This window comes from Diorhabda sublineata, unplaced genomic scaffold, assembly GCF_026230105.1.
Source record: "Diorhabda sublineata isolate icDioSubl1.1 unplaced genomic scaffold, icDioSubl1.1 Dsub_21, whole genome shotgun sequence".
Classification (NCBI taxonomy): domain Eukaryota; kingdom Metazoa; phylum Arthropoda; class Insecta; order Coleoptera; family Chrysomelidae; genus Diorhabda; species Diorhabda sublineata.
Window position 1 is genome coordinate 55,495 of NW_026614144.1, and position 15,953 is coordinate 71,447.

At 31.7% G+C, this 15,953-nt stretch overlaps 1 protein-coding gene across 1 annotated transcript; it reads left to right on the plus strand.

The window, feature by feature from the left end:
• Positions 1–544: 544 nt before the first annotated feature.
• On the plus strand, positions 545–8,348 carry LOC130452153 (uncharacterized). The gene is made up of 6 exons (XM_056791468.1): positions 545–704; positions 2,104–2,988; positions 3,166–3,522; positions 3,610–4,809; positions 5,146–6,543; positions 8,218–8,348. The coding sequence occupies exons 1-6, from the start codon at positions 545–547 to the stop codon at positions 8,346–8,348; spliced, it is 4,131 nt and encodes a 1,376-aa protein (XP_056647446.1).
• The last annotated feature ends 7,605 nt before the right edge of the window (positions 8,349–15,953 follow it).

The window sequence follows — 15,953 nt, forward strand, 5'->3', positions numbered from 1 at the left end:
ACTATGTAGACAATCATCGAACAAAGTTACAATATGTTTATAAAGATGTACAAGAAAAATTAAAAACAAATAAGGAAAAAATTTTACAAAAACGAAATACTAACGGTGATTCGAATAGTGAATTCAAAATTGGTCAAATTGTATACAAACATAATCCCAAAAAACGAAATAAAAAAGACAAACGTTTCCTTGGTCCTTTCGAAATTACTCAAATACTTGATAGAAATCGTGTTGAAATTTCTGGAAAATTACTTAAACATAAAAAACTTAAAGCACATAAAGAAATTGTTCACATAAATGAACTAAACAAACCTCCCGTTTCAGTTTCCTCTTTTGGACCGCTGAAGGAAGACTAGATGCACCCAAATTCCATAACCTAAACGATAATCCTGGCCTCCTACCCTTACGACTAGGCACTGCTCATATACAAACCGACTTTTGGACTTTCATACATGTTTATGACATTACAAATATAACTGATCACTTTCTAAATTTAAAGGACCAATATGATAACCTATACAACTATTTTTCAAGTCATCCCAGCATGTTCAACTTCACAGAGTACTTTGATAACTCCTACCACATAATTCGAATAATAGAAAATAAAATTACTTTACAAATAGAACAATTAAACCCATTATGGAGAAAACATGCGAAACGATCTCTTTTTGACGGAATTGGCTCAGCAATAAAAATTATAACAGGTAATTTAGATCAAGAAGATGCAATCCGATATGACGAAGCTATTAAAACCTTATCTAATAATCAGAATAATGTCAAAACATTACTTACACATCAAATTACATTACTAGAATCATCTATTAAATCATTCGAAAATAATTCCAGAATACTATCCCGCAATCAAGAAATATTGAGCTCACCTATTAATGATTTACAAAAAGAATTAAGGAATATGAGAACAGAAATGATAGAAACTTACCATTTCTTTTCAATTGAACAAATTGTTTCCCAATTTTCGACTAGTTTTCAAATCATTTATGACATACATATTCGACAGAATAGAAGTGGCTATAAGCTTCGCAAAAATGAATACTTTCCACAATTCTATAGCAAATCCAAATGAAATACTTTCAGAGATAATATCAGTCAAGAAAAATATTGATGAAAATAACAAGTTTCCATTTGAAACATCCTTGAATAATATTTTATTATATGAAAAAATTATCAAAATTAAAAGTTACAGTAAATATAATTGTTAAAATTATTCTTTAAAATAATTTTTTTATTATGTTAAAATAAGTCGAAAACGTGGCAACGCCGCCCAACATAAAGTTTTTTCTATTTTTTGTATTAATTAGAAATGTGTTGTTGTTATATCGCCATTAAAACCCAACTAACACATGTTTTAATATTATTAATAAATAATACAGTCCACACATCAACAATTAGTTTATTTGAACCAGCAAAGAATTTTAAACATTTTGGTCTTCGATCCAGATAAATATAAGATAGAAAAATATCTAAACAGTGTAAAAACTATCTGGAATTTAACAACAATCGAGTGTGTCCAGTGGCCCAGATGAGAGGCGAAGAAAAATATCGAGCGAAGTAACAAGCGATAGTGACTAACTGACTGAACGACTACAATTCAGGTACTTTTTCCTATTTTATTCTATTTTTTCCTTTATCTTAGGATCAATTGATTCAATTATTTCAATAAAAATTACAATTTAAATGTGTTAAGACAATTTTAGAGGTTTTTTACATCGCAACAAGATATGCGACGTATTTTTCTTACAATTTTTAATTGAACAGTTTATAATAATACAATTTATTTTCTATTCAGTCTAGGCAATTTATAATACAATTTCATTAGTTTGATTTATAAAAATCACATGCAATTATTTTAAAAGATACAAATTACTACTTTACTTACAATTTTAAGCCTAGTAAGAAGGTACAATCAATGTTAAGCAATTGAAGTAGCTATTTCATCACAATTAAGGTGCAATTTTCTGTCGTAGGTTATTTTTTGATAATAAATTACAATTTAAACTGCAATAATGCCCCCAATAGAGAATATTGACCTCACAATTTTATACCGTAAAAAAGGTACAATTAAACAAAAACTTACATTATTAGAAAAATTCATAGATAAAATTAACGAATCAGTTCCAGGATTTGATGAAATACAAATGCGATACGACAATCACTTAAATTTATTAGATGAATTTGACAAAATCCAATCGATTATAGAGTCTGAATGTAAAGAGGATGACTTAGATGAACAATTCAATGAACGCGATACATTTCAAGATAGATATTATGCTGCTTTTGATTTTTTGAAACAATTTATACAAACTTTACAACCACGTCTAGATACAAGCGTTGAACAAAATTCAAATTCAGTTAACAACATTTCGTCGAATAATTTTGATCCTCTTCAGAATGTTTTATTACCAAAGTTAAAATTACCTAGCTTTGATGGAGAGTTTCATCATTGGCTTCAATTTAAAACCAATTTTAAAACTATCATATGTGACAATACAAATTTGAATGAGAATCAGAAATTTCAGTTTTTAAAGGCGTCTCTAGAAGGGTACGCTTCTCGATTTATTGAAGGTTTAGACAGTACAGACAAACCATTTGAAAGAGCTTGGAACCTTTTAGATGAAAGATTTGATAAAAAACAATTCTTAATCGATAGCCATTTCAAGTCTATTCTAAGTGTGCAAAATATTGTTAGAGAAAATTATATACAATTTCGTAAGTTATTAGATGAAATTTCTAAACATTTAACATCGCTAGAAGGCTTAGAGTTAACTAAAGATATTTTATACGACTCCTTTATTATTTATATTGTGTCCAATAAATTGGACAAAAATACGATTCGTGACCGGAAAGAAATGAAATATCATTCTGAATTACCAACTTTGGACGAATTTATGAATTTCTTGAAAGACAAATCTGACATTTTACAATGTTTGGACGAGTCTCAACAAACAACTAAATCCATAGGCAATTTAAGTAAGAATAAGAACAATCCAGTACATATGCTTTTGTCAACAAATAAATCATTGTCCTGTAATTATTGTAAACAAGCTCATACAATTTATAAGTGTCCTCAGTTTTTAGCTTTAAATGTTAATACAAGAATTCATAAAATTAAAAATTTGCACTTATGCGAAAATTGTTTACTTGCAGGTCATGATAAACAAAATTGTAAACACGGCAAATGTACAATATGCAAAAGGAAGCACAATACACTGCTTCACAAACAATATAATGTAGTACCCTCGGCAAATAATCCTTCTAATGAACCAACAACTTCGATGAATGTAGTTGTAAACCACAATAATTCAAATACGATTTTAAAAGCGGAAACTTTCGCCAATTCACTGTTATCTACCATCTCATGTCAAATTAAAGACAACCAAGGCAATTTTCATCAAATAAGAGCCCTGCTGGATTGTGGAGCTCAATCCAATATAATAACTGAAAGGCTATGTAGTTTACTAAATATACCATTGTTACCTACCAATGTCTCAATTTCTGGAATAGGTAAATCTGTATCTTATATAAATAAAAAATGTTCTATTTCTCTTTATTCTTGCGTTAATGATCATGAATATACAATTTCATGTTTAGTCGTCCCTGCAATAACTGGTAATATTCCATTTGCTTATTTTAATCCTAGTACATTAAAGATACCGGAACATGTTCAATTATCTGATCCCAGTTTTGGATGTCCACAAGAAGTCGATTTATTGTTGGGCGCCAATATATTTTGGGATTTGTTATTAAACGAAAAAATAAAATTGGGAAATAATATGTTAGTTAACACTGTATTTGGATGGATAGTAACAGGTGCGCTTCCAATTGATAATAATAAAACAATCATGTGTAACCTTTCAAGTCATATTCCTGAAGATGACCAGTTAAAGAAATTCTGGGAAATTGAAGAAATAAAAGGTAGTAATCAATTTTTATCTCAAGACGATATTGTGTGTGAGTCTTTATTTAACGAAAATACTTTCCGCATAGAAAACGGTCAGTTTGTAGTAAAATTCCCGTTAAAACAATCCCAAGAACTATTGGGCAGGTCTAAACCCGAAGCAATTAGAAGATTTAAGACATTAGAAAAACGGTTCGCGGATGTTCAATTTAAACAATTATACACCGATTTTATTCAAGAATATGAAACTTTAGGTCATATGACTAAATTAACTATTGAACCCGATGGAATTAAATACTTTTTACCACATCATGGTATTTTAAAAGAAATGAGTACGACAACTCGTTTACGCGTAGTTTTTGATGGAAGCTGTAAGACGTCTACAGGGTGGTCGCTTAACGATCTACAATATATCGGCCCTAAAGTTCAGAATGACATTATAAACATTCTTTTACGATTCAGAACATATAAATTCGTGGTTTCCGCTGACATATCAAAAATGTATCGTCAAATTCTCATAGATCGAGGGCATAGACCTTTACAACAGATACTATGGCGTGATAACCCCAAAAGTAACTTTTGCACTTATCACTTGAATACAGTTACATATGGAACTCGATCAGCTCCATATCTGGCTATCAAGTGTATTAAGACGCTAGCGGAACACTATATGAATCAATACCCCAAAGCCTGTGAAACAATACTAAAGGACATGTACGTGGACGATTTGTTGACCGGTTCTAACGATTTAATAGAATTACAAACATTGTGCAAAGACATATATGATGTCTTATCATCCGCTAATTTCATGTTAAGAATGTGGATTTCTAATAATTTTCAAGTAGTTTGTGGCTTCAAAGATAACAATATCTCAAATGCAATTTTAGATATAGGTGATAAAGAAAGTTTTAAAACTTTGGGAATCCACTGGGACAATAAAAATGACATTCTAAAATATACAATTAAATAATTTACCCATCGAAACACAATTACTAAACGTCACATTCTTTCAATTATTGCTCAAATTTACGATCCTTTAGGGTTATTGAGCCCTTCAATAGTTACTGCAAAATTAATAATACAGAAATTATGGTCCCTACACATTAGATGAGATGAGCCTATTCCACAAGATATAGAACAAACTTGGTATCGATTTCAGAATGAACTTGGCAGTTTAAATCAATTATCTATTCCTAGAAATGCTATTTATTTAAACTATGTACTTACAGATGTCCATTGCTTCTGCGATGCATCGAGAGATGCATATTCATGTTGCATATACTTATGCAGTGTTGACGATAGCGGAAATTATAACGTTCCATTACTATGTGCCAAAACCAAAGTGTCGCCACTGAAGACAATAACAATTCCAAAACTTGAATTGTGTGCTTGTCTTCTAGGAGCACAACTAGTAAATACTGTGGTCAATGCCCTCAATTTAAAAAATATTCATTACTGTTTGTGGTGCGATTCTCAAGTCGCCCTATGTTGGATTAACACGGAACCCAATTTATTACAGACCTTTGTTGCTAATCGCGTATCTAAAATACAATCTCTCACGAACATTGAAAATTGGAGGTATGTTTGTACTAAGGAAAACCCTGCAGATTTAGCATCTCGAGGTATAATGCCTAAAATGCTGATGTCAAATGCAATTTGGTGGAAAGGACCTCAATTTTTATTGTTACAATCATCAGATTGGCCAATTACTAATTTTTCAATTTCTAAACACGATCTCCCAGAACTAAGAAAATCTAAAACTATTTTGGTCATATCACAACATACAAAAATTTGTGATTTATTTACAAAATTCTCTTGTTTACAACGATTAAAAAGAGTCACAGCATATTGTATGCGTTTTATCAATAATACACGAAAATCTGATACCAAAGTTATTGGCCCATTATCAGTTGAAGAATTGGAAAACACCAATACTATTTTAATTAAATTATCTCAAATTGAATCATTTTCCGACGAGCTAGAATTACTTCGTAAAAACAAGCAATTAGATGCTAAACATAAATTTGCCTCATTAGCGTTCTTTATTGATGAGAAAGGAATCATCAGAGTTGGGGGACGATTAAAAAATACTTACTTACCATTTAACATCAAATATCCAATCTTACTCTCAAGTAAACACAATTTTACCAAGCTAATTTTTAATCATAAACATAGTCAATTGTTACACCCAGGACCACAACTACTATTAAGTTCGGTTCGACAATTCTACTGGCCTGTTGGTGGTTCTATATTAGCCAAACAAACAGTGAGAAATTGCGTGAATTGTTTCAAGTTCAATCCTATTCCATTTTCCTGTCCAATGTCAAACCTACCGAATGAAAGAATTAGGCCTACGCTTCCATTTGAAGTGACCGAAGTTGATTATGCCGGCCCATTCTATATTTTGAACAAACCAGGTAAAGGAGCTAAACTTAATAAATGTTATTTGGCTATTTTCGTTTGTTTTTGCACTAAGGCAATACATTGCGAAATAGTAACTGATTTAACTTCCAACAATTTCTTAGCATGCTTAAAACGCTTTGTATCTAGACGAGGTGTTCCCAAAATAATATATTCCGATAACGGATCTACATTTCACGGCACTAACAACTTATTGAAAGATCTTAGTAAATTTTTATTTAACAATCAGGCCTCTATTGTCAATTCTACCAGTCAATATAATATATAATGGAAGTTTATTCCTCCGTTCACCCCAAATCATGGCGTATTATGGGAAGCAGCCGTTAAAAGTTGCAAATTTCATTTGAAGCGAACTCTTATTAATAATGTGACTTACGAAGAAATATGCACCTTAGTGATACAAATCGAAGGTATATTAAACTCTCGACCATTGTTTGCGCAATCAAATGACCCTAATGACTTGTCACCCATTACACCATCCCATTTCTTAATAGGTCGAGTTCTGACCTCCATTCCCAACATTGACTATACTAATATCAACAAGTATCGTTTGACTCGATTAGAACACATCCAGAAAACATTTCTCAGCTACATCAGCAGTACAAGTGGAAAGACGCCCCATCAACTATTTCTGTGGGCACTTTAGTCTTAATAAAAAACACCCTATATCCACCATGCCAATGGCCGATGGGAATAATTAGGAAATTATTTCCCGGAAGAGACGGCATTACAAGAGTTGCTGAAGTCCAAACCCATAAGGGACTAATTATTCGTTCCATCAGACATTTGTGTCCATTACCAAGACAAGAAGACATAGACAATTAAAACGATTTATTGCAATCTTAATACAGTGATAGACTTTGTAAACATGGGTATATATTATCAAGTAAATTTCTACAATAAGCTGTTTTGAAGACATCCCTTCAAAGAAGGGGCTATTATGTTAAAATTAATCTTTAAAATAATTTTTTTATTATGTTAAAATAAGTCGAAAACGTGGCAACGCCGCCCAACATAAAGTTTTTTCTATTTTGTGTATTAATTAGAAATGTGTTGTTGTTATATCGCCATTAAAACCCAACTAACACATGTTTTAATATTATTAATAAATAATACAGTCCACACATCAACAATTAGTTTATTTGAACCAGCAAAGAATTTTAAACAATAATAGTATTACTTTTATATTAGAAATACCGATTGTAGAGTTTCTTGAATATAACTACTATCACCTTTACCCCTTACCTACACCTTCAAATCAAAATTTCAAACTCATACTACCCCAATCCAAATTTCTCCTTTTAAATGAGCACAACTATGCCTCTACGAACTCTGAATGTCAAGAAATAATTAAAGAAGAATTCATCTGCCGAGGACTACAAAGAAGAGCAATATCAAGTAACTCTCCTTGCGAAGTCCAGTTATTGAAATACTCTCAATCTACCAATAATTGCCGAGATATCCCGTCTACCATTAGTGAAGTCAAAATTCAGAATTAGAAACCGACCATTGGATTGTGATTACCCCCTATAGTGTTATAGTCAAACAAAACTGCAACAAAGACATTACGAACTTTCCTGTGAACGGTAGTTATCTAATCGAACTTAACAACGAATGTGACATTTTAATAAACAACTTTCATCTAAAAGCTTTCCAGAGTGCCGAAATATAAAAACATTGATTTACCCAAATTAAATATTCATACAAAAAATTTTACTCCAGATAGTGCTAAGCTGTGCATTTGGATTCAATCGATCTTAACGAAATGAACAATATCATGAGTGCTATTCAAGAAGATAAAAAGTCACCTGAGAAGATAAACTCGTTACCCATTCATTTTCAAAGTATAAATTTTTATTCAATTTTATTATATCTTATAGTTATAGCCTGCGTTATATATCTAATAATTAGAATAAGAAGAAAGAAGAACCAACCCGAAAGGGAGACAACAAACGAAGAAGATGTTTTGAAAAATTTTCCTCTAATGCCGAACTCTGGTCCATCCCCATAGTTCTCTCTTATGGCGGAGGAGTTACGTCAATGAATATTGTTTATTAAGCTTATTATTTAACGCCGACGAGGCACTTTGTAAAACATATAAATATTGTAAACTTGTAATAGTATCAGATTCTGTTTTGTCAATGTATTGAATAAACGTTTCTCAACGTGTAATTCGTTTTTAAAAACGCCTTCTCGAAGTTCAGTAACGTAATTTAAGTGAGTATGCATTTTGTGAGTACCGAATTTCGGATTTAAGTGAAGAAAAGGTCAAAGAATAATGTGGATCTTGCAGGTCAATTTTTTGGTTCATTTTTTTTTCACCCCTCTTCTCTATTTTAGTAAAGTAAAAAGAATGAATTGAGTACATGATACTTCCGTAATAATTTCTTTCTGATGCTAAAAGTGATGATGGATTCTCAAATAACAAAAAGAAACAACAGTGAAAGTAATGAATAAAATAAAAGTTATATATGAAAAATCAGGGAATTTAAGCATAAATGTACTTGAAGTAGGTAAAAAATTACTCATTTTTATTTTGACATTTGTTATTGATGTATTTACATAATGAAATACAAAACAATTCTGATTTTTTTGCAATCACAAGAGATTGTGCGACAATTTGCAGTACATTCACATGGTGAAATTAATGACTGGTAAAGACGGCTTCGTCATTTGCCGTTGACGTACGTCACCGTTGAGCTTTTCATAACAAAATAAATAATAACTAATGGGTGGTAGTTGTGTTTGTTGAGCAGTTTTCCACATAAATGTTTGTACTGTAGTTCTTAATAAGTGCAAATGCAAAGCATCTGAAGTGCATATCACTCATCAAATTGAAATTGAAATCCATATTATGAGTAGCAGATAATTTTCTGTTTGTAAATAAATATATGCAAACTACTTCTAACTGTTTGAATTGCTTATTATTTAGGTCAAGCTTTCCTAAAGGCATGAGAGTAGAACATTGTCAGATGCAGCTTTCAACCATTGCACTTTACTACCAAGTCTACTACAACTACAACAACTACTACAACCACTTCAGCATGTAATGCTGGAAAAATATTGCATAATTTTTCTCCCAAGGATTCAGCAGCCACATCACATCCTACAAAACATTTTATTTGTGAGAACCGTCAAACCAGAGACCGATACAATATTTGCTAAGCTAACATTCTTGAATGATATTTTAAATGGTTTGATTGTACCTCACAAATTAAAGATCCTTACAACTGGAAACATTTAGTTGGATCGTCGAATCCACCACAAATATACATCCCGTAGTTTTCTTTCACTTTGAAACACTTAATGATACTGTCAACATCGTTTCATCAGTATTAATTCTCTAATGCATAACCTACCCTATCCACTCTTCTAAACTTTTTACAAGAGACCAAAAAAGTGATTTTGCGAAATCCAATCTTTGTAATAAAGACATTTTAAGAAACAGCACATAACTTTCTTCACTTCAAACGAAATTAAATTATAACAAATACTTCGAGATTTATTTACCAGTAAAATATGCATAGTAGCGGTTTTGCATTTAAGCTCTGGATAGAGGCGGAACTGTACTTCATTTATTAGGATAGAATCATTTCTGTCCACTACTGTCAACATAGTTGGGTTTATTCTAGACATGTGCAATACAAGTACCGCGAGTTTACAATTTGGGGCGAACTATTCGTTTCATTATAATTAGTGTCAAACAACATGAGATCAAAAATTGAACAATTGTTTAGTTGTTTTTCTTTTTAGCCTTTACAAAAGTAAAATAATGAAATGTCCCGAAAAAAAAAACATTTTGTCACTCACTTTTATAATGTAGATTAATGAAATATCATTTAGTGAAAAACTAAATGGATAGTCCTACTTCTTCTAGGTATTCGCATGCAACATTTTATTCAAATCCATTATTATTACTATTGTTCTCCAATACATTTTTGTTAGAGAGAAATGTTTTCATAGTAATTTGTTGACATCCTCCAGTTTAAGTCTACCTCTTTTGTTTTTGAATATGGCCAAATACTTTGTCGGCTGGCATAAAAGAATGACCAGGTACTGGAAAAATTGATTCAACACTTTTTACATTTTGTGGTGCATGCATTGTAAGCCAGTGAGCACACATTGTAATTAGAATAGAATTTTTATCTTGCAAGCCGTCAGCATCTGCCATAAGTTTTACTTTTTTAATATTTGTTAAGTCAACTTATGTCGTTAGCTGATAAAATATTGCTATGATGAGAGTATTCACCATCCAAGCATACTACATTTTTTTTGATATTTTATTAATACTAGAATTGCAAAATTATGCATGTATGATTGACGATTGTAATAGGCTATCTGGTCAGGAACCTGTGAAACGACTTGATTCTTCTGACAATCAATTGATAAAAACAAATATTCGATAAAACATTTGTGTATTCGCAAAAATGTCATTAGGCTCACTTTTGTCGCCTCATCATTTTGAGTTACTGATCTTTTTATTTTTCCCGACTTTAGTACATTTACTGCAGACATCCAGTCTTTGTGTATTGAAACCAATATATAATATTACTATGAACGGCTTCCGAGATATGGCCGAGAGCCATTCTTATTGGGATACCCAGTACAAAAGGACTTTGTTTTCTAATTTGAGTTCGGATATTTTACCAATAGGCCACTGCATTTGTTCCATCTTGATATTCATTTGGTTTTATTTTACTCTATATTAGATTTCCACTTTAGTTCTGAGTAATTGACTATGCTATGAGGGCTGCTTTATTCAAATTGTCCTCATTGGCCAGTTTGTGTGTGTGTGGGTGTGTTGTGTGTGTGTGAAAGAAAATGGATTGGAAGCATCAGCCACAGAATTTTGCAATTATTCTACCTTGTTTGTTTGTTTTATGAATATGATTGTTGCTTACGGAGAAAATTTGATTAAGATCAGCAAACTATCATCGCAGGTACAGGCGTACAGGATCATTGTATAAGCTTGGCAATGAGCGGAGTATCTCCTATGACCAGTCTTCATTCCAAATATACTTGCGGAGTAAAATTTCGAAGTTTTGCATCAAAAATATAGTTCGAAGGTGAGGGGAAGGTGATAAGAATTTTCAGATAGAAGTTATTTGAGGATCGAGAAGCGGTATCCTGGCATAAAACCAGGATAAGTATATTTTATGTCCAATACGTCCTTCAATCCAAATAAATGTCAAACTCAAATTTAATAATTTAGTTTTGATGTCACGAGTAAAATGTGACATTTCATTCTTTCGAGATGAGTCTCTTTTATAGTTATAAAAAAGTTATAGACCTTAAAGTTGCGATATCAGAACTTATATTTCAGTATATTTTCTACATTATACATTCGAACATTATGAAATTCGAATGGATTATTGCGTATGTCATATAGTGTGTTTTGACGAAATAACTAATTCTAACCTTATATCTGAGGGCTAGGGAGGCTCATTTCAATTGTTAACAATCCGTAAATTTTACAGGGACAATCTGTACAATCTAAAAATACCAAGAATAATTTTTTCAATCGATATGTGGTTTAGGAGATATGTAGATCTGTAGACATTCTGAAGAAAATTATAGGAATAGTGGGTCATAATTTAGATTGTTCCTCTAAACGTTCGCAGAGACATGTGATTCATGCACGATGGAGCCACTTCCCACTTTCTGCATGATCTAAAAAATCATCATAATAGCATACCTAATAGGTTGATTGGTCGGGGAGCTTCATTTGCATATCTATCACGTTCTCCTAAATTGAACACAATGAGGATATCTTAAAAGCTAAAAGAATGAACTTCTCGTTGCGACGCTATCGGGTTTTGTACATTTTTATTTTGTTTTGTTTGGTTATGTTTTTGTTTTTTTAGTAGGTTCTTGTTTCTTCCATAGACTTGATAGCCTTTTTGTATCCTATCCTTGATCCTCTCTCTGATTGTTTGTCCCAACATTATTCTTAGATAGTTAAATGTCGATACTGTTTCAAAATTGTATTTGCTAGTTTTCAGTTGGTTTGCTCTCAGTTCTGGTTTTCCTCCTATTTTGATATATTTTGTTTTTTCTGCATTTATTTCCAGTCCTTGATTTCTTGCTTCTTCTTCTAATTTGTTGATCGATTTTATTAATTGCCTCTGTCCATTTGGTATGATCGTTACATCATCTGCTTACGCTACTATCTGTATTGCATTTGTTGTACTGTTCTTATTTTGTAGTCCTGCGGTTCTCACAATGCCTTCTAGAATTATATTGAATAGCGTTGTTGACATTGGTGGGGTCTCCCTGCTTAACGCCCGTACTATTGTATTCTTTTTGCTGTAATTGTATTTACTATATCCTCATTTTCCAATATATTCTTAATTTCATAGTTCATTAGTCTTCTATAGTCATTATTTTCAACTTTTACTCCATGAATTTTCCTAATTATTCTCCTCTTATATATCTTCAGTTGTCCTTTGTTTTGTCTCGTTTTCTGTGTCATTTTTGTTGCTTATTATTGTTCCTAAGTACTTAAAGATGTCGACTACTTCGAAGATGAGGTCATTTATGTTCACTGTTTCCTGTTTGCGAATTTCCTTTCAATTTCCATATATTTTGTCTTCTGATTTATTTTCAATCCTCTTTTTCCTTCCTCTCTTACAATGTTCTCTAATGTGTTCTCTAGACTCTTTCGGTCTCTTGTTATTAGTGTCAAATCATCAGCATATGCTATTACTTGTATTGATTTATTAATGATATTTCCATTGATATTATATTCTCTTATTATGCCTTCAACTGCAATGTTAAACATTACCGCTAAGAGTTCGTCACCCTGTCTTACCCTAGAATTTATTCCAAATTCCTCAGCTGGTCCGTTTTTTGTTATTACCCTTGACCTAGAATTTAGCATTGCCATTTTCGCCAATCGTATCAACTTTTGGGGTAATTTTAGTTTTTCCACGTCCTTTATAATCGTCCTCCATTTCAGACTGTCAAATGCTTGTTTGAAGTTGATGAATAAATAGCATTTGCATATTAATTTTGTGCTCACAGCTTTTTTCGACCACTTGCTTTATAGTATGTACGGCATCTACTGTAGATTTTCCTTGCTTAAAACCTTTTTGATATTCCCTTATTTCTGGTTCCACTACCTTTACAGTCTATCATTTATTATTGTTGTTAGTATTTTGTATACGGTATTAAGCAAACTAATACCTCTATAATTACTACATATGTTGGGATTTTCTCCGTGCACTATTGGTATAATCAATCCAGTATTGTGTTTCAATTTGTCTATGATGTTATTACATTCTGCTTCCGTCAGCTGTTCTTCATTGTCTTATATGGTACCATTGTCACTTATATCACCTTCTTCGTATTCACTGTCTTCTTCTGTTAATAATTCTTTGAAATACTGACTTCATTCTCTTTCATTAATATTTGTTATATTTCGTTTTCTATTTTGTTTCTTTATATGTTGATATAATTACATATTATTTTTATTGTCACTTTCTAAGTTGTCCATACTATCATTCTCTTGTTATTAACTTGGTGCTCTCTTTTCTTATTTTTCTATATATATTATAATCATCTTGTTTCATAGTTCTCGGCAATTTCAACCTAGCTTCTTTTTTCTTTGATTTTTATTGTACTTTCCGTGTCAAGCCAATCGTTATTTTTTTTAATATATTTTGTACCAATGACTTTCTACGTTGCATTTATAACACTTTTCTAAATCTATCTTATCTAAATCGCTTTTCTTTTTTTTTTTTGTATTCTTCCTCCCTCTTTTTCAGTTTCGGCACATTCCATTTTCTGCTTTTTATCGCCTTGTTCACTATATTTACCATTCTTAATTTAATTTTGATAATTACTAAGTGATGATCAGTCTCAGCACCTGTTCCTCTGTATGATCTTACATCTTATATCATTTTTGATCTCCTTTTTGATATTAATAAGTGATCTATTTGATTTCCCTTGGTACTACCTAGTATCATCCACGTAATTTTATGTTCTGTTTTATCTTTAAAGCTAGTGCTACTAATATACATATTGAATTTCTCAGCTAGACTGCATATACACCCTCCATTATTGTTAGTTGTTTCGTGTAGGGTGTGTTTTCCCGCCACACTTCTTAAGTAGTCTTCTTTTTTTATTTTTGCATTTATATCTCCAATAATTAATAATGTATCATGTCTTGTGACGTCCTCACATACCTTAAACAGGTTTTCATAGAATTCATCTTTGTCTTCGTCTTTTGCTTCTTCTATTGGTGCGTAAATATTAATTATTGTTATGTTTGCTACACAATTTTTTATTCTTAGCTTTGATATTCTGCAACTTCTTTTGCTGATCATAAAACCTGTACCATTCCTCCCTTGTTTATCTTCCCCACCATAAAATAGAGTATATTTCTCCTAATTTATTTGTCCTTTTACCTTTTATCGTATTTCTTGGAGTGCCAATATGTATATTTTGTATTCCAACACTTCCTTTGCAATTTCTTCCATTTTTCCCATTGCCAGAATTGTCTTTATATTCCATGATACCATTCTCACTACATGCTTTCATTTGTTTTTCTTGTATTTACCTTTAGCCATTATCCATTCCATTGCGTTGTCGACATCCAATATATCAATACTCTTTTCTCTAGTTACTAGTTTTTTGACTTCTTCTCTTTATTCCTCTTTCCATTTACTGGGTAAAGATCGCTGCCCGCACGTTTCTTGTCGTCATTTCCTCCATACATCCCTCTTCTCCATATATTATTTACAATTAGTTTGTTATATTTGAGCCTTGCGTTGTGTCTTTGTTCTCTGGCTAATTTCACCTTAGGTTACAACTTTTTCCTTACTATTTGCACTTTCTTTGAGTAGTCTTCATTAATGCATATATTGGTACCTTTTAGTTTTTTAGCTTGGTTCATAATTTCTAATTTTTTGTTCCATTTTTTGATTTTAACTATAATCGGTCTCTTTTTGTTTATTTTAAATACTCCTATTCTGTAGTATTCTACTAAATCAGCTTCCAGGTCGACTTCTACCTCTATTTTCCCCATTATGAATTGGATTTTTTCTTTTTTGTTGACTTTCATTTTCTCCATCTTCGATTCCTTGAATTATTATATTATTGAGGCTCATTTCTCCTCCTATATTTTCCAGTCTTTCCTCTTGTTCGGCTGTTATTTGATTAAGCCTTTGATTTTCTTCTTTTAATTCATCTATAATATGGGCCTTTCTGTCTATTTTTTCTTCCATGCTCTTGAGACTACCTTTTATCTGTAAGAACATTACTTTTATTGTTTCCATATCGTCCTTTTCATTTTTATCATTCATTTTCTTTTATTTTGTTTAACGCACCCTAACGAGTTCCACGTCCCGTTCAGATTCGCTAGGCACCTACTCAATTCAGCCCCCAACACTTACCCGGGCTGGTAAAACTCGTTTAGCTACGTTATTGTGGATTAATTTTGCTATTCTATTTGGATTTAGCCCGGGTATGTATGTTTATCAAGTTTGGATTTCTATTTTTATTGATTTTTAACGATATTTGTTTATCGCTTTTTTGTTGATAATAATCAATAGTTGGATTATCGGTATTAATAATCTTGATTTGTTTTATATCTAGTTTTCTCTTATATTAATGT